The following is an 18,726-nucleotide window of genomic DNA, read 5'->3' as shown; positions in this document are numbered from 1 at the left end:
CAGACATGGACTGCTTCATTATCTGTGGAGTTGCAAATGGCGCTGAAAACTGCAGTCATCAGCGAACATCCCCATTTCTCACTTATGTTGGAGGGAAGGTCATTGATGAAGCAGCTGAAGATGGTTGGGCCTAGGGCAGTGTCCGATGCTGCAGTATGCTCCCTCAGTAATGCCCCTCCAACAGTGCAGCGCTCCCTCAATACTGCCCTTCTGACAGTGCAGCGCTCCCTCAGTACTGCCCCTCCGACAGTGCGGCACTCCTTCCGTACTGCCTCTCCTACAGTGCAGCGCACCCTCAGTACTGACCCTCCGACAGTGCAGCGATCCCTCAGTACTGCCCCTCCTACAGTGCAGCGCTCCATCAGTACTGCCCCTCCAACAGTGCGGCACTCCCTCCGTACTGCCCCTCCTACAGTGCAGCGCACCCTCAGCACTGCCCCTCCGACAGTGCGGCGCTCCCTCAGTACTGCCCCTCCAACAGTGTGGCACACCCTCGGTACTGCCCCTCCGACACTGCGGTGGTCCTCAGTATTGCCCCTCCTACAGAGCAGCGCTCCTTCAGTACTGCCCCCCGACAGTGCAGCGATCCCTCAGTACTTCCCCTCCTACAGTGCAGCGCTCCATCAGTTCTGCGCCTCCGACAGTGCGGCGCTCCCTCCGTACTGCCTCTCCTACAGTGCAGCGCACCCTCAGTATTGCCCCATCCGACAGTGCGGCGCTCCCTCAGTACTGCCCCTCCGACAGTGCAGCGCACATCAGTACTGCCCCTCCGACAGTGCGGCGCTCCCTCAGTACTGCCCCTCCGACAGTGCGGCACTCCCTCAGTACTGCCCCTCCGACAGTGCAGGGCTCCCTCAGTACTGCCCCATCCGACAGTGCGGCGCTCCCTCAGTACTGCCCCTCCGACCAGTGCGGCACTCCCTCAGTACTGCCCCTCCGACAGTGTGGCACTCCCTCAGTACTGCCCCTCCGACAGTGCAGCGCTCCCTCAGTACTGCCCCATCCGACAGTGCGGCGCTCCCTCAGTCCTGCCCCTCCGACAGTGCGGCGCTCCCTCAGTACTGCCCCATCCGACAGTGCGGCGCTCCCTCAGTACTGCCCCATCCGACAGTGCGGCCCTCCCTCAGTACTGCCCCATCCGACAGTGCGGCGCTCCCTCAGTACTGCCCCTCCGACAGTGCGGTGCTTCCTCAGTACTGCCCCTCCGACAGTGCGGCACTCCCTCAGCACTGCACTGGGAGTGCCAGCCTAGATTTTTTATGCTCAAGTTGCTGGAGCGGGTTTGAACCCACAACCTTCTGACTTTGGTGCATCCATGGGTTTGTGATCAGTCAGTCTTTTCAGATTAGATATAAATGGCAGTCCTAAGATTCACCTGACGTTGACAGTTCTGATGTACGCCCTATGTCCATTCATTTATCGGTATGTTTTTATTGTTACTTGTCAGCCGTAGCTCAGTGGGAAGCACCCTCATCTCTGATCAGAAGTTCGTGGGTTCAAGTCCCACTCCAGAGACTTGAGCACAAAAATCCAGGCTGACACCCCCAGTGCGGTACTGAGGGAGTGCTGCACTGTTGGAGGTGCCGTCTTTCATAGAACAATCGAAACTCACAGCACAGGAGGAGGCCATTCGGCCCATCGTGCCTGTGCCGGCTCTGTGAAGGATCAGTTGTGCTCAGTCCCACACACCCGCTTATTGTCCGTCACCCTGTGAGTTCCTCATCCTCCAGAACCCGTCCAACTCCCTTTAAAATTATTGATGGGATCAGCTTCCACCACCTTTTCAGGTCGAGTGTTCCAGATCCCCATAATTCTCCGAGTGAAAACATTTCTCCTCATCTTCCCTCGAGATGTTTTTCCTATGATTTTGAATCGATGACCTCTGGTTATTGACCCACTCTGTATTTTTTCCCTACTTACTCTATCAATACTTATCATCTTGAAAACCTCTATGAGGTCACCTCTTAACCTTCTCTGTTCCAAGGAGAACATAAGAACATAAGAATTAGGAGCAGGAGTCGGCCATACAGCCCCTCGAGCCTGCTCCACCATTCAATAAGATCATGGCTGATCTTCGACCACAACTCCACTTTCCCGCCTGATCCCCATATCCCTCGATTCCCCTAGAGTCCAAAAATCTATCGATCTCAGCCTTGAATATACTCAATGACTGAGCCTCCACAGCCCTCTGGGGCAGAGAATTCCAAAGATTCACAACACTCCGAGTGAAGAAATTCCTCCTCATCTCGGTCTTAAATGGCCGACCCCTTATCATGAGACTATGCCCCCTAGTTCTAGACTCTCCAGCCAGGGGGAAACAACCACTCAGCATCGACCCTGTCAATCCCCCTCAGAATCTTGTATGTTTCAATGAGAACAATCCTAACTTTTTCAACCTCTCCTCATAGCTGAAGTCCCTCATCCCTGGTGACATCCTAGTAAACCTCCTCTGGACCCTCTCTAAGGCCTTTACACCTTTCCTGAAGTGTGATGCCCAGAATTGTTCACAATACTCCAGCTGAGGCCTAACCGGTGATTTATAAAGTTCTAACACGATCTCTTTGCTTTTATATTCTGTTCCTCTATTCATAAACCCAAGTAACCCGTGTGCTTTTTTAACCACCTTATCAATTTGCCCCGCCACCTTTGAGGATTTGTGTATATGGACACCAAGGTCTTTCTGCTCATCCACGCTTTTTAAAATTGGTATTGTACTGTCATTCCATAGTAGTCCTCACAAAGTGCATCACCGCACACTTCTCCGCATTGAAGCCCTCTGCCATGCTTCTGCCGATTTCACCATCCTGTCTAAGTCATCCTGACGCCTATAACGACTCACATCATGATCTACTGCTTTGCCAAGATTTGTATCTTCTGCAAACTTTATAATGCTGCTCCCGACACCAGAGTCTAGGTCAGGTGAGACGTTAAACCGAGGCCCCGTCTGCTCTCTCAGGTGGATGTAAAAGATCCCTTGCCGCTATTTTGAGGAGCAGGGGAGTTCTCCCCGGTGTCCTGGGGCCAATATTTATCCCTCAGCCACCATCACTAAAACAGATGATCCGCTCATTATCACATTGCTGCTTGTGGGAGCTTGCTGTGCGCAAATTGGCTGCTGCGTTTCCCACATTACAACAGCAACTATGTGGCCACCACAGGGATTGGAGTGCATAGTCGCCCCCGGCAACCAAATTTTAATTTAAGTTTTTAAGTTTTATTTAATGTTTTTAAGTTACAGTTTATTGTGTGCATCAAAAGCGACTATGTAATATATTGGGTTGAACAAATGAAGGACAGAGACACCATGAGTTTCTAGTCCAGGTGCTTGTTTACCAGGCCAGAGCGAACTGAGCATGCTCATAGTGAACCATGTGACAAACCATGTGATAATACATTACACTGCTTTCCCTATGTTGGCGCCCGGGTGGCCCTGGAGACGGAGCACGCGGTGCCCGCCGGCACGCTTGAGGCCTTCTGCCACCGGTGGGCGCCGCGGGGACGGGAGTGCATCATCACCCCAACCAATCAAATTTTAATTTAATTTGTTAAGTTTTATTTAATGTTTTATTAAGTTACAGTTTATTTGTTTAAGCACCAAAATCAGAAGAGTACCCTGCTTTCCCCTTAAAAACAATGGCCCAGAAATCCGGGTCCCCACGGGTGAGTACGCACGGGGTACTCACCCGTAAGCCCAATGGAAGTGCCGGTTTCCTGCATGCACTGCGCATGCGCGGGAAACCGGCACTTCCGTTCCCCTGAACGAAGGGGTTCAGAGGTCGAACGCGTGCGCGGGAGAGGCAGCGCGTGCGCATCGAACTTACGTTTTTTTTGCAGGTTTTCCCGGGAGGGTAAGTCTCCAGAAGTTAGACATTTAAAAAGCAGTCGCAAGGCCTGCTTGTTACAAAGTAACTGGTGAATTAATTAAAATTAAAACATTTTTTCCACAGGTTTATTAATTTTAAATACTTTAAAGAAAGGTAAGTTTATTTTTAGCCCCGTTAGAAAAAAATTTTAAAAATTCAAAAATTTAAATTATTGTTTATAATAGTTATTTCATGTAATTTATAGTTTATTTGAAAAATGTTATTTAAAAAAAAAATTATTTGAAGATTTAGTGATGTTTTGGGGCCGTAGTATTTATAAGTTTTGACAGCTCTTCCTGTCAAACTTATGAATGGAGCATTCCCTGCTCCGATTGGCTCTCCATGGCCCACGTGATCCCAGGGGACACATCAAACTAACTGCGCCCCTGGGATACGCAAGCTCTGCGCGCCGGCAGCTGGAGGAGGCCCAGGATCGGAATTCCACGCAGGCCCACAGCTCAACGGCCGGCGCGCTAGGTGAGTGCAGGTCGGGGGCTTGCACCCACGGGAAGCCCCCGACCCAAATTTCTGGGCCCATTGTAGATATTCCCCTTTCAAATACACCTAAACTACGGCCGCACCTTTCCCAGCAGCACATGTACCACATAACAAAAACTCTGGGCTGTTTTTCTTTTAAATGATCTACAAATCCAGTTTAATAACAGGTTTGCGGAGCCTTTCTGATCTCCTTACAAAAGGTTTTGGTGTTGAACCAGTTTTCGGGCTGTTTTGTTTTGGTTCCGAACTCAAAGATGATCCTGTTTCTATCTCAGACTTGTTTGAACCCGGTACTTCAGTTACTGAAGTCTGAACCAAGTCAAACTCATGTATGTGTTCATGATCAAGTGATTCAAGATCACTGTCCAATCCAAGCCAATGAACAAAGCTTCTTGCAATTTCATACTGACAACCCCTGGATGTTCAGTATGAAGTTCGGAAAGAATTCTCTCTCTCAAAGAAGTAGGTACCACCACTCTGTTTCCCCACTTGACACAACCTTGCTCACAAGATAATTCAGTACGACGGTTATAGAATGGTTTCAATTCTGTGTCCAGACACTGATCAGTCCATCCATTCAAGGTGTTTTCATTCACTCTTTTCAGTACTGAGCCCTTTTGAATCTCAGTTGCATTCACGGGAAAGTCTTTGTCAACTGCACCGAGTGCGAAAATCACACCTCCACTCCCAACATGTGGCAACCTGGACAAAGCATCTGCGATTGCGTTTTGCTTTGATTTGCGATACTCAGTGACAACAACACTGCCTAACGTTGCATTCTTGATGCGGCCATTGCAGGGATGGCAGATTTGCTTCCTTTTCAATTTGCATGTAGTTTCTTTCGCTCTTTGTGAGGGTTCGCGATGCAAATGCGATTGGTTTCTCTTGGCCGTCATCCATTATGTGGCTTATGACAGCTCCCACACCATTGCTAGAAGCATCACACGCTAAATAGATCATCGCTAGAGAGACTTCTTTTCCAAGCGTTGTAAGCTTCCTGTTGTGCTTTTGTCCACTTCCATTGGACATCCTTCTTGAGGAGCTCGTGCAATGGAGCTAACATGGTCACTAACTCAGGTAAGAAACGTGCGTAGTACTGGACCATTCCAAGGAAAGATCTTAACTCAGACACGTTCTGTGACTTTGGAGCATTGATGACAGCATCAACCTTTTCCTTAACTGGGTGCAAGCCATTTGCATCAACTTTCAGACCAAAGTACACAACCTCGGGCTGCACAAAAGCACATTTGCTCCTTTTCAATTTGACATTGTGGGCATTCAACCTTTGAAGCACTATATCTAACACTTCTAGATTTTCTTCCTCGCTGCTTGTTGCGATCAGCACATCGTCTTGATTGCATAAGCGATTTGGAACTCCTTGCAAAATCTTATCCATCGTAGCCTGGAAGATTTTGGGGGAGGGCTTTACACCATACGGCAGGTTGGTGTGTGAAGGAATAAACCGTATAACCTATTCAGAAAAAGACACCATTCTATGAAAGTATTCTGGCCTTATTGAAACATGACAAACTGGGTCTGGAAATCGAGAAACCTAACGATGAAAAAGCTGTGAAAACATTCTGGCTATAGAGATAAGATAAGTTGTTGACACTGAATCAATAACCTTATTGAAACAGAAGGTTAAAGGCTCCGGTAGGCTGACCTTTGGGAACAAGACAATGGTTCACCCTGGTTAAGGTGTTCTAATTTACACTTCGTAAAGAAGCACAAACATCTGCCTTTGTAAAAGTAAAAAACGCACCTGCTGTAATACCGTTTTTTATTGTAAACTTAGAACAACTAGAGATGAGACACGATTCTGTAATGCTACCAGCTGAGATGACTGTAAGAATTGCAGAAGTCAGCAGAAAAATGACTTAGAGATAATTAGCTTACATCAGCAGAAAACCTTAAAGGAAATACCATTGGAAAAGGGTATAAATATTGAACTCTCAAATGGGATAGTAGACTCGCTGTAATCGGGCAAAGCTGTTGAGCACAAGTTTTTTACGGAAGTCTTTCTCACGACTGCTAGCATTGCAGCTAGTGACATAGATACCATAGATGCCTAGTCTTCAACATCAGGTGTGTTCACTTCAATATTGTGAACTCCTCCCTTTTGTTGTCGCTGCTTTGCATTGCCGCTTGAATGGTTCTTACTTCCTGCTTTCGATCTAGCTCTGCAAGCTGTTGAAATATGGCCTTGCTTCTGGCAGTGAAAACACTTCACATTTCTGTATTGGCAGGACTGTGGTGAGTGATTTCCATTGCAGCGATAACAATTCACTGAACTGCTCTCACTGACATGCTTTTGACTCGGTCTCACAGCTTTAGGTTTGGCGGTGGCTTTGTGACTGTAGACCTCAGCTGCACTAGTCACTTGAGTTGGATGGAGCTCCCTAGCATTCTTAGACGCTATCTCCGTAGATAGGGCAATTTGGCATGCTGTGTCAAACGTTAGGTTCGGAGTGTTCAGTAACTTGGACTGTGTGCGCTCATCCACCAGTCCGCACACAAACTTATCTCACAACGCACGATCCAACAATGTGTCGAGGTTACAATGCAAAGACAGGTTCTTAGGAGCTACAATGTCCTCACTGATGGTTTCACTTTGTTTTTGGTTTCTGGTACCAAACCAATAGCTCTCTGCTATTTCTAATGGCTTTGGGTCAAAATGGTCCTCGAATTTCTCGACAATGTCTTCAAACGACACATCCTTCGCTTTCCCTGGTGCGAGTAGGTTTGTCAACTTTCCGTAAACATCTGACCCGATCTCCGTTAGAAAAATTGCCTTCCTCTGTTCACGAATTACTTTATTTTGAGCTTGAACATTCTCATCTGCACCTTCGGTCTCAATAATGTTATTAGCCTTAAAACACATCTCCATCCACTCAATGTAAGAACTGAATGGTTTGCGAGCTCGGTCATACATGCCGAGGCTTCCGATGAATCCCGTAGGTGCGGCCATGATTGTCCCGATCCCGTTGAACAGTGACTCAGCACGCTACCCGTGTACCTGTGAGAATCAATGCCGCTGTTGCTGTGTATACAAACACACAAAGGCGAAGCACAGACAATTCTGCATCAGCATTAACAGTAAAACATCCCAAAAATTCAGTTTAGGTGTCACAAATTCACCTTAAACTTGTCCACTCGAAGGTTGAACACTGTGTCCTTCCATGATCCCTAAAAATAGCTTTGGGATCCCAGCCTCGTCGCCAAAATGTACTATCTGTGGGTAGAACAAATGAAGGACAGAGACACGATGAGTTGCTAGTCCATGTGCTTGCTTTATTAGGCCAGAGTGAACTGAGCATGCTCATACCGAACCATGTGCTAATACATCACAGACTATATTTCAAAAAAGTACTTCATTGGCTGAAAGGCGCTTTGGGGCATCCGGTGGTTGTGAAAGGCACTGTATAAATGCAAGTCTTCCTTTCTTTCCTCAGAACTGCACTGGAGTGTCAGCCTAGATATTTGTGCTCAAGTCCCTGGCGTGGGACGTGAACCCACAACCTCCTGACTTTGGTGCATCCATGGGTTTGTGAGCATATCAGATCAGATATAAATGCCAGTCCTAAAACTCCCCTGATGTTGACAGTTCTGATGTACGTGGTATGACTGTTCATTTATCTGTGAGCTTTTATTGTTAGAAACCCCCAGGCAATGCACGTAAGGCTGTATTAATCTTATTTCTGTTGGTCAATAGGGAGAGCAGATTTGTGCTTGATCATGGTCTTAACCCCTTAACCTGCTGAGTCAGAGTCAAATCCTCATCCCAATGACATCATCCCAATGACATCATCCCCAAACGACATCATCCCCAATGATATCATCTCAATGACATCATCCCCAAATGACATCATCCCCAATGACATCATCCCAAGGACATCATCCCCAATGATATCATCTCAATGACATCATCCCCAAATGACATCATCCCCAATGACATCATCCCAATGACATCATACCCAAATGACACATTCCCAATAACATCATCCCCAAATGACACAATCCCAATGACATCATCCCCAATAACATCATCCTGATGACAGCATCCCCAATGACAGCATCCCCAAATGACATCATCCCAATGACATCACCCCAATGATATCATCCCCAAATGACACCATCCCCAAATGACATAATCCCAATGACATCATCCCCAATCTTAGGCAGTCCCTCGGAACCGAGGATGACTTGCTTCCACATTAAAAATGAGTTCTCAGGTGACTGATGAGTCCAATGCGGGACCTACAGTCTCTGTCACAGGTGGAGCAGACAGTGGTTGAAGGGGTGGGTGGGTGGGGTGCTTGGGTTGACGTACGCTCCTTGCGCTGCCTGCGCTTGGCTTCCGCTTGCTCCCGGCGCAGAGACTCGAGGTGTTCGGCGCCTTCCCGGATGCTTCTCCTCCACTGTGTGCGGTCTTGGGCCAGGGATTCCCAGGTGTCGGTGGGGATGTTACACTTTTTCAAGGAGGTTTTGAGGGTGTCCTTGAAGCGTTTCCTCTGCCCACCTGGGGCTCTCTTGCCATGCCGGAGCTCCGAGTAGAGCGCTTGTTTTGGGAGTGTTGTATCGGGCATGCGGACGATGTGACCCGTCCATCGAAGCTGATTGAGCGTGGTCAAAGCTTCGATGCTGGGGATGTTGGCCTGAGCAAGAACACTGATGTTGGTGCGCCTATCCTGCCAATGGATTTGCAGGATCTTGCGGAGGCAGCGTTGGTGGTACCTCTCCAGTGCTTTGTGGTGCCTGCTGTACATCAACAATAACATGTACATAATGTACAATGACATCATCTCAATGACATCATCCCCAATGACATCATCCCCAAATGGCAGCATCCTCAATGACATCATCCCCAAATGGCAGCATCCCCAAATGACATCATCCCCAATGACATCATCCTCAATGACATCATCCCCAAATGACATCATGGTATCATCAGAAGAGGACCTCCCCAATCAGCAGTTATCCACAGAGCTGCCTGACAAAAATAATATTTAATTGAAACACAGAAAGAATAGCAAATAAAAAAAAGGCAACTCGTTAAATAATAAAAAGAATTGCAAGGGAGGGCGGGGCTGAGAAGTGCTGAGAGGGCAATGACGTCATTGAGCAGTCACATGACCCTCCCGTCCTCAGCACTGCCTGAAATTTTTTTTATTATTCGTGTTTTTAAAAAAAAAATCTGAATGAAGAAACACCATGTGATTTGATTGAAAGTGAATATATAAATTGTATGGAGTGGGGGTGGGAAATGATGGGTTGGCGGGCGGGGGCTTGCGGTTGCTAGGGGCTGACGTCTTTGATCCGGGTCCTGGGGCCGCAGTGGCCAAGATGGCGCCGGTGGGGGAGCGGAAGGTTGTGGGCGCGGCGGCCGAGAACCCGGCGGTAGCAGCGGCAGAGGAGGACGAGGGCCACAACCTGTGGTAGGCCGGGGACCGGGGGGAATCCTCCCGTCATTGGGGCTCCCTCCCCGGGGCGGCCGGCTCCCTGGCGGTGCGGGCCCCGGGAGCGGGCGGTTCGGTTCGGACGGGCCCTCCTTCCTCTCCCCGCTCAGTCAGCCTGTCTGTGTGCGCGGGCGGGCGGGTTTTTGTTGTTTTGGTCCCCCTGTGTCAAACTAAAACTGCACGATGGCCGAATGTGCTGTAAAACAGGAGATTTTTCTGTAAAAAGCATCAATTCTGCATCTATTTCGTACATGCAGAAATGATGATGATGATGATTTTAAAGAAAATCGACTGTTTTCTAACACCATGCAATTTAAATATTATATATGCAGAAATGATGCTTTTAATGTACATTTCAATATACAATTTAAATTGCATGATGGGTGACTGCTATAAAACTGTAGATTTTCTTTGTGCAGAAATGATGCTTTTAAAGAAAATGTATTATAGCACATTCACCCATTGTGCAATTTAAATTGTATATTGAAATGTACATTAAAAGCATCATTTCTGCATATATAATGTACAATTAAATATACAATTTAAATTGCATGATGGCTGAATGTGTTCTAAAACAGTAGATTTCTTTAAAAGCATCAATTCTGCATGTATAATGTACATTTAAGTATACAATTTAAATATACAATTAGAATTAGGAGCAGGAATAGGCCATATGGCCTCTCGAGCGTGCTCTGCTGTTCAGTAAGATCATGGCTGATCTACTTTTAATTTCACTTGCCCACCCTGTCCCCATATCCCTTGATTCCCTTAGTGACCAAAAATCTATCTCTCAGCCTTGAATACACTCACGATTCAGCATCCACAGCTCTCTGGCACAGGGAATTCCAAAGATTCACAATGAGTGAAGAATTTCCTCCTTATCTCAGTCCTAAATAGCTGACCCCTTATCCTGAGACTGTGCCCTCTGGTTCTAGACTCTCCAGCCAGGGGAAACAGCCTCTCAGCATCTACCCTGTCAAACCCCCTCCAAATCTTATGTTTCAGTGAGATCGCTTCTCATTCTTCTAAACTCCAGAGAGTATAGGCCCAATCTACTCAATCTCTCCTCATAGGACAACCCTCTCATCCCAGGAATCAATCTAGTGAACCTTCATTGCACCCGCTTTAAAGCAAGCATATCCTTTCTCAGATAAGGAGACCAAAACTCTGCACAGTACATCCAGGTGTGGTCTTGCCAGAGCCCTGTACAATTGTAGTAAGACTCTTACTCTTGTACTCTTAACACCCCCCCCCCCCCCTTGAAATAAAGGCCAACATGCCATTTGTCTTCCTAATTGCTTCTCCCTTACTGTGTCTCTCTTTCTATCTCCTGCAGGACCTCCATCCTGAGTGAAGTCTCCACCCGCTCTCGCTCCAAACTACCCACTGGGAAAAACATCCTTGTCTTAGGTAAGCATGAGACTGATTAACCTGAAGGAATCTGTAATTAAACATTAAAGCTTCTGTCTTACAGTCTGAAATGTAATGCAATTCAATTGTCTTGATCATTTCTCTGTAATGCATAAAACTAACTGCAAGTAGCAAGGTAAAGTATTGCATGATGGCTGAATGTGCTATAAAAACAATAGATTTCACCATATTATAAAATGGATATAGAGGCACTGGAGAGGGTGCAGAGAAGATTTACAAGGATGATAGCAGAAATACGAGGGTATATCAATCAGGAAAGGATGAACAGGCTGGGTCTCTTTTTCTCTTGAAAAGAGAACGCTGTGGGGGTGACCTGATAGAGGTCTTTAAAATGATGAAAGGTTTTGATAGAGTGGATACAGAGAGAGTGTTTCCACTTGTGGGGAAGAACAAAACTAGAGGCCATCAATATAAGATAGTCACCAAGAAATCCAATAGGGAATTCAGAGGAAACTTCTTTACCCAAAGAGTGGTGAGAATGTGGAACTCGCTACCACAGGGGGTGGTTGAAGCGAATAGTATCGATACATTTAAGGGGAGGCTGGACAAACATATGAGGGAGAAGGAAATAGAGGGTTATACTGATAGTTAGATGCGGAAAGACGGGAGGAGGCTCGAGTGGAGCATGAGTGGTTGGGCCGAATGCATATATAATATATTTAAATATACAATTTTAATCATTTCAAAATATATTTTTAGTTTCTGTATGGGGGCGAGGTCTCCATATCAGGCTTCCTCCTGTCTGTTTATTGCTTCTCCTTTCATCCAGCGAATGCCTTTATTAATAATCACTGAATGCTGAATCTCTCTGTAGGAGAGGATGGATCCGGCAAGACGACGCTCATGGCCAAACTCCAGGGTGCAGAGCACAACAAGAAAGGGAGGGGACTGGAATATCTGTATCTAAATATACACGATGAAGACAGAGATGGTCAGTGAGTCATTGGTGAAAACAGCATGGTCATTGTGTGTGTGTGTTTGTATCAAATGATGCTGTGATATGCAAGGGGATGGGTGAGAAATACAGTACAGCATACTGTACCGTTTCCCCTGGCTGGAGAGTATCTGTGCATGGTATCTGTCTACTGTTTTTCTGTTTTTATGGTTTCATTGTTTATTAGTTCAATGAAGTGAGACTTTTCTGTGCTAGGGCGATGATCTGATGGCTGCAAGGTGTAACAAATTCTGTCACCAAGTTGCTCTGATGACAGACCGTGCTTAAAATGGTTTCACCAGGCTCCTCCGAACCCCTCCCCCTGCAACTGAGTGGTCGGCAAATCTCTCCCTGGGGTGAGAGGGTTGTCCTGTGAGGAGAGATCGAGTAAATGGGGCCTATACACTCTGGCGTATCGAAGAATGAGGGATAATCTCATTGAAACAAGATTCTGAGGGGGATTGACAGGGTAGATGCAGGGAGACCGTTTCCCCTGGCTGGAGAGTCTAGAACCAGGGGTCACAGTCTCAGGATAAGGGGGCGGCCATTTAGGACTGAGATGAGGAGGAATTTCTTCACTCGGAGGGTGGTGAATCTTTGGAATTCTCTGCCCCAGAGGGCTGTGGATGCTGAATCGTTGAGTATATTCAAGATTTTGGGATATTAAGGGGTATGGTGATCGGGCAGGAAAGTGGAGTTGAGGTTGTGGATCAGCCATGATCTTATTGAATGGCGGAGCAGGCAGGAGGAGCTGTGTGGCCGACTCCTGCTCCTAATTCTGATGATCTACCACGAGTTGCTGAGCCAAATATACCAGTAGGAGTAAACCCGAGTCCGTCCTGAAATGTATACCATCAGGATAAACTTGCTGAGCCATCAGGAGCAGCTTGGAAATAATGGCTATCTGGGAAGTTGCTGTGTATGGGGACAGTTGGAATAACGGGCGCTTTGGAGCGATTAGACTGTAACCTAATCTGTGATCAGCTAAATAATTAAGATCTAGTTTATACTGTATTGCTTTTTGTAAAAGCAATGACGAGTGAGTTAGGAAGCAGCGTGTTAAGTTAAAAATTTTTGTTGGCGATTGTGTCCTAAACAGAGGGGCAACCGAGGTATGTAAGAAAGACAGACTTGCATTTCTATAGCGCCTGTCACTACCTCAACATCCCAAAGCGCTTTACAGCCAATGAAGTACTTTTTGAAGTGTAGTCACTTGTAATGTAGGAAACGCGGCAGCCAGTTTTCGCACAGCAAGCTCCCACAAACATCAACGTGATAATGACCGGATAATCTGTTTTAGTGATGTTGATAGAGGGATAAATATTTGCCAGGACACTGGGAATAATGCTCCTGCTCTTCGAAATAGTTCCATGGGATCTTTTACGTCCACCCGAGAGGGCAGTTGGGGCTTCGGTTTAACGTCTCATCCGAAAGAATTGAACAATACATGTTCTTGGCATCCAGGGAGCTTTTAAGTTATCACTTCCGTTTTTTTTGAGACGGTTCAGTTTTGAGTCTGCTTTTGTGCCGACAGCAAGTATTTTGTTTCCATGTTGCCATTTATTCTGAAGAATTAAGGATTACTTGTCATTACTGAGTTTGAATAATAGTTTTCAGTTTTGTGACAGCACTCTGTACGGTGAATTGCTTCGAGCAATAGATGCCCAGGGGCCCAGTGAGTCGCTCACTGCCCACTGTTGCACAAAGTCATACAGATCAAAAAGTCCAAGGTTTGCTTTGTAGTTTGCAGTGTGTGTGTTGAGTTCAGCAGTCTGGGTGTTATTGCTGGTCTCAGCATATCCAGATTAGAGAATGTTCCTGCTGCTTATTGCTGTCCTTGTTGGAAAGTGCACGTGTTGAAATCTGGTGAAGGCAGGATTGGGCTTGTAAGCGATGTCCTGCACCTTTCAGTTGCGTCCTGACACTTCTGTTCAAGGTTGCTTGGGACGCCCTGAGGCTGTGAAAGGCGCTATATAAAATGCAAGTCTTTACTCGCTAAGGGACTGATTCTTACTGGCGTCCAGTTCCCCAATCAGCAGCAGTTTTAATACTTGGATCAAGCGATCAGGATGTCCCAAAGCGCTTTACAACCAGTGAAGCACTTTTTGAAGCGTAGTCACTGCTGCGTTTCCTACATTACAGCAGGCAATTTGCGCACAGCAAGCTCCCACCAACAGCAATGTGCTAATGACCAGATAATCTGTTTTTAGTGATGTTGGTTGAGGGATAAACATTGTCCCAGGACACCGGGGAGAACTCACCTGCTGTTCTTCGAAATAGTGCCATAGGACCTTTTACGTCCACCTGAGAGAGTAGACGGGGCCTCACTTTAACGTCTCCTCTGAAAGACGGCACCTCCGACAGTGCGGCACTCCCTCAGCGCTGCACTGGAGAGTCAGCCTAGATTTTTGTGTTCCAGTCTCTGGAGTGGGACTTGATCCCGCAACCTTCTACCAGTAGGGAAGAAAACAATCAATTTGTTAAAAGATTAAAGCAAGACATTGCTGTGGATGTTGACCCTGAAAGTAATGCTCTTTTTGTAAAGCTGTTCCATGTCCCTCAATGCATTCACTTTAATTTGTTTAGACAACTAACGAGTTAATCTCACTAAAACGTCACATTAACCTGCTTGTGGAGCATGGTGCAGCCTGAGCGTTTGTGTAGTTTATCAGCAGGCTTTTTTCTGTGCAAACTAAAGTTCTTTGCAGCATTTTGTTTCAGTACAGTTACATTTCAATTCAGCCATGACTCCTAAAATGACTTGGCTACCAAGGAGTCAGAAATAAACTTGAACATAATTGAGTTTGGGTGATTTTATATATGGAATGACTGACACCTGCAGTGAGTTACAGATTATTAGAATATAATCAAGGGGTTCAGGTGGTTTATATGTAGAATGGATCAGGTCTATGGGCCCACTCCAGGACTTCGGCATGTAATCTAGTTGCCATTTCCGTGCTGTACTGAGGGAGTGCTGTACTGAGGGAGTGCTGTTCTGAGAGTTTCTGCCTTTTGGTTGAGCCCGAGTGTCTGTTTGAGTGGTTCCGGTGGACATCCAAGATCCCAGGAGCAGGGAGTTCGCCTGGCGTCCTGGCCAACACACCGCCGTGCAACAGCCCATAAAACTCCGCTTCTGATCCCATATCCCCTCCATCACACTGACAGCCGGCGTCCACCTTCATAACATTGGCTGCCTCTGCCCCCTACCTCGGCCTACCTGCGGTTGAAACCCCTCATTCGTGCCTTAATCGCCTCCAGATTTGACTCTTCCCATGCTCTCCTGACTGCCTCTCGTCCGGCACACTCCGTAAACTTCAGCTCATCCTAAACTCTTCTCCCGTATCCCTGCCCCACACCAAATCCTGCTCGCCTCTCTCTCACCAGCCCTTACTGGCCTACATTGGCTCCTGGTCCCTCAACACCTCCGTCTTAAAATTCTCACACGTTTAGATCCCGTCATGGCCTCGCCCCTTCCATTCTGCAACCCCCCACCTTCCCCCAGCTCTCTGTTCCTCTCACTGACGGTTTGTGCCTTCAGCCACCTGCTCCCCCGCTCTGCAGTTCCCTACCTAAACCCCTCTGCCTCTCCATCCTCCTCGCTCCTTTAAGACCCTCCTTAAAATTCATCTTTGATTAAGCTGTTGGTCAGCCCTCCTAATATCTCTTCCATGGGCTTGGCATCCATTTATTTCTGATTGCGCCTCTGTGAAACACCTTGGGATCTTTCTCTCTGTTAAAGATGCTACACCTATTCATTCATTTAATTCATATTTTTGTGCAAATTGACTGCAATATTCAACTTGTCCTGCCACCTTCAAAGACTTGTGTACATACGCCCCCAGGTGTCTCTGTTCCTGCACCCCCTTTAAAATTGTACCATTTACTTTATCTGTAACTTAGTGTGCTACAACTTCCTTGGGACAGCCCAAAAGTTCTTCACAGCTGGCGCTTCAAAAGTACTTAATTTCCTGGGGGTTTTACTAACGCACCTAATTAAAGGCGGCAGGATAAGTTGAAAGGCTGCTGAAAAGGCATACGGGATCCTTGGCTTTATGAACAGAGTACAAAAGCCAGGAAGTTATGCTAAACCTTTATAAATCACTGGGTCGTCCTCAACTGGAGTATTGGGTCCAATTTTGGGCACCGCACTTTAGGAAGGATGTCAAGGCCTTGGAGAGGGTGCGGAGAAGATTTACTAGCATCGTACCAGGGATGAGGGACTTCAGTTATGTGGAGAAACTGCTGGTGTTCTCCTTAGAGTAGAGAAGATTAAGAGGAGATTTGATAGGGGTGTTAAAAATCATGAAGGGTTTTGAAAATGTAGATAATGAGAAACTCTTTCCAGTGGCAGATGGGTCTGTAACCAGAGGACACAGATTTACGATTGGCAAAGGAACCAGAAGTGACATGCGGAAACATTTTTTCACGCAGTGAGTTGTGATCTGGAATGCGCTGTCTGAAAGGGTGGCGGGGGCTGATTCAATAACTTTCAGAATGGAATTGGATAAATCCTTGAAAAGGAAGAATTTTCTGTGCTGTGTGGCGGGAACAGGGGAGTGGGACTGGTTGGATGGCTGTTTAGGGGAGTCGGCATAGGCACAATGGGCCGAATGGCCTCCTTCTGTGCTGTATTCTATGATCCTAAGTTCTTATGCAGTGTGTGTTGCAGGCTGGAATCTAATCGGGGGTTTACATGTGGAATAACGGAGACCTGGCGGGAAACAGAGTAGTGGTGAACGGTTGTTTTTCAGACTGGAGGAAGGTATACAGTGGTGTTCCCCAGGGTTGTACTAGGACCACTGCTTTTCTTGATGTATATGTTAATGACTTGGACTGGGGAGTACAGGACACAATTTTAAAATTTGCAGATGACACTAAACTTGGAAGTATAGTGAACAGTGAGGAGGACACTGATAGTCTTCAAGAGGACAGATAGGCTGGTGGAATGGGCGGACACGTGGCAGATGAAATTTAACGCAGAAAAGTGCGAATTGATATATTTTGGTAGGAAGAACGAGGAGAGGTAATATAAACTAAAGGGTACAATCCTAAAGAGGGTGCATGAACAGAGAGACCTGGGGGTATATGTGCACAAATCGTTGAAGGTGGCAGGGCAGATTGAGAAAGAGGTTAAAAAAAGCATACGGGATCCTGGGCTTCATAAATAGAGGCATAGAGGACAAAAGCAATGAAGTTATGATGAACCTTTATAGAACACTGGTTCGGCCTCAACTGGAGTATTGTGTCCAATTCTGGGCACCGCACTTTAGGAAGGATGTGAAGGCCTTGGAAAGGGTGCAGAAAAGATTGACGAGAATTATTCCAGGAATGAGGGACTTCAGTTATGTTGATAGACTGGAGAAGCTGGGGTTGTTCTCCTTGGAGCAGAGAAGGTTGAGAGGAGATTTGATAGAGGTGTTCAAAATCATGAGGGGTCTGGACAGAGTAGATAGAGAGAAACTGTTCCCATTGGCGGAAGGGCCGAGAACCAGAGGACACAGATTTAAGGTGATTGGCAGAAGAACCAAAGGTGACACGAGGAAAAACTTTTTTCTGCAGCGAGTGGTTAGGATCTGGAATGCACTGTCTGAGAGGGTGGTGGAGGCAGATTCAATCGTGGCTTTCAAAAGGGAGTTGGATAAGTATCTGAAGGAAAAGAATTTGCAGGGCTACGGGGAAAGGGCGGGGGAGTGGGACTCGCTGAGGTGCTCCTGCAGAGAGCCGGCACAGGCTCGACGGGCCGAATGGCGGCCTCCTGTGCTGTAACGTTTCCATGATTCTATGGGCTTGGACTTTTGAACTGGAAGAGGAAAGGCCATGCTTTTATGTTTCCTAACCTTAACTGGGAGTGACTGACAGTAATCATCTGTTGTCAGTTCTGACATGTGGATCTCATACAGAGTCCCCTGTGCTTGCTGACTGACATTGGCTCCCAGTCTGGCAAGGATGCTATTTTAAAATTCTCATCCTTGTGTTTAAATTCCTCCATGGCCTCGCCCCTCCCTATCTCTCTAACCTTCTCCCTCTCTTCCCCACCCCCCCCCCCCCCCCCCCCGAGATATCTGCGTTCCTCCAATTCTGGCCTCGAGCATTTCCGATTTCCATTGCCCCACCACTGGTGGCCGAGCCTTTAGCTGTCCAGGCCCTAAGCTCTGGAATTTCCACCCCCCTCCCTGACTTCTCTGCCTCTCTTCCTCTCTCTCCCTGTAAGATGCTCCTTAAAACCTAAATCAATGACCAAACTTTTGATCACCTGTCCTAATATCTCCTTATTTGGCTTGGTGTCAAATTATGTTTGATTACGCTTCAGTGAAGCACCTTGGGATGTTTACGTTCAAGGCGCTATATAAATGCAAGTTGTTGTGAGGCCAGTACTGTTTAAGAATTGACTTGTGGTTTAAACTGAGAGCCTGACCTGGGCATTTGCTGAATCCTGGCCTTATTTACAGTTCTCCTGACTTGCCCTGTTGTGGAGAGCTGGAGGGGCTTTACATGAAAAGCAAGATTTTGTTTCACTTGCTTTGGGGCCAGATGCTTTTTTGCA

General features: G+C 46.8%; 1 protein-coding gene across 1 annotated transcript in view; it reads left to right on the top strand.

Annotated features, from left to right (window-relative positions):
* Positions 1–9,660: 9,660 nt before the first annotated feature.
* The window catches only part of dync1li2 (dynein, cytoplasmic 1, light intermediate chain 2), a 108,313-nt gene continuing 99,247 nt past the window's right edge, over positions 9,661–18,726 (top strand). Inside the window, exons 1-3 of the mRNA XM_085992059.1 lie at positions 9,661–9,796; positions 11,154–11,227; positions 12,063–12,179. Coding sequence (XP_085848185.1) covers positions 9,705–9,796; positions 11,154–11,227; positions 12,063–12,179 — 283 coding nt within the window. The 5' untranslated portion in view covers positions 9,661–9,704. The remainder of the gene's footprint in view (positions 9,797–11,153; positions 11,228–12,062; positions 12,180–18,726) is intronic.

Source organism: Somniosus microcephalus, chromosome 6, assembly GCF_052327205.1.
Source record: "Somniosus microcephalus isolate GS21.2 chromosome 6, FLI_Smic_1.0, whole genome shotgun sequence".
NCBI classification, from domain to species: domain Eukaryota; kingdom Metazoa; phylum Chordata; class Chondrichthyes; order Squaliformes; family Somniosidae; genus Somniosus; species Somniosus microcephalus.
Note: the sequence above shows the minus strand (reverse complement) of the source record. Positions and strands in the feature narration are given on the sequence as shown.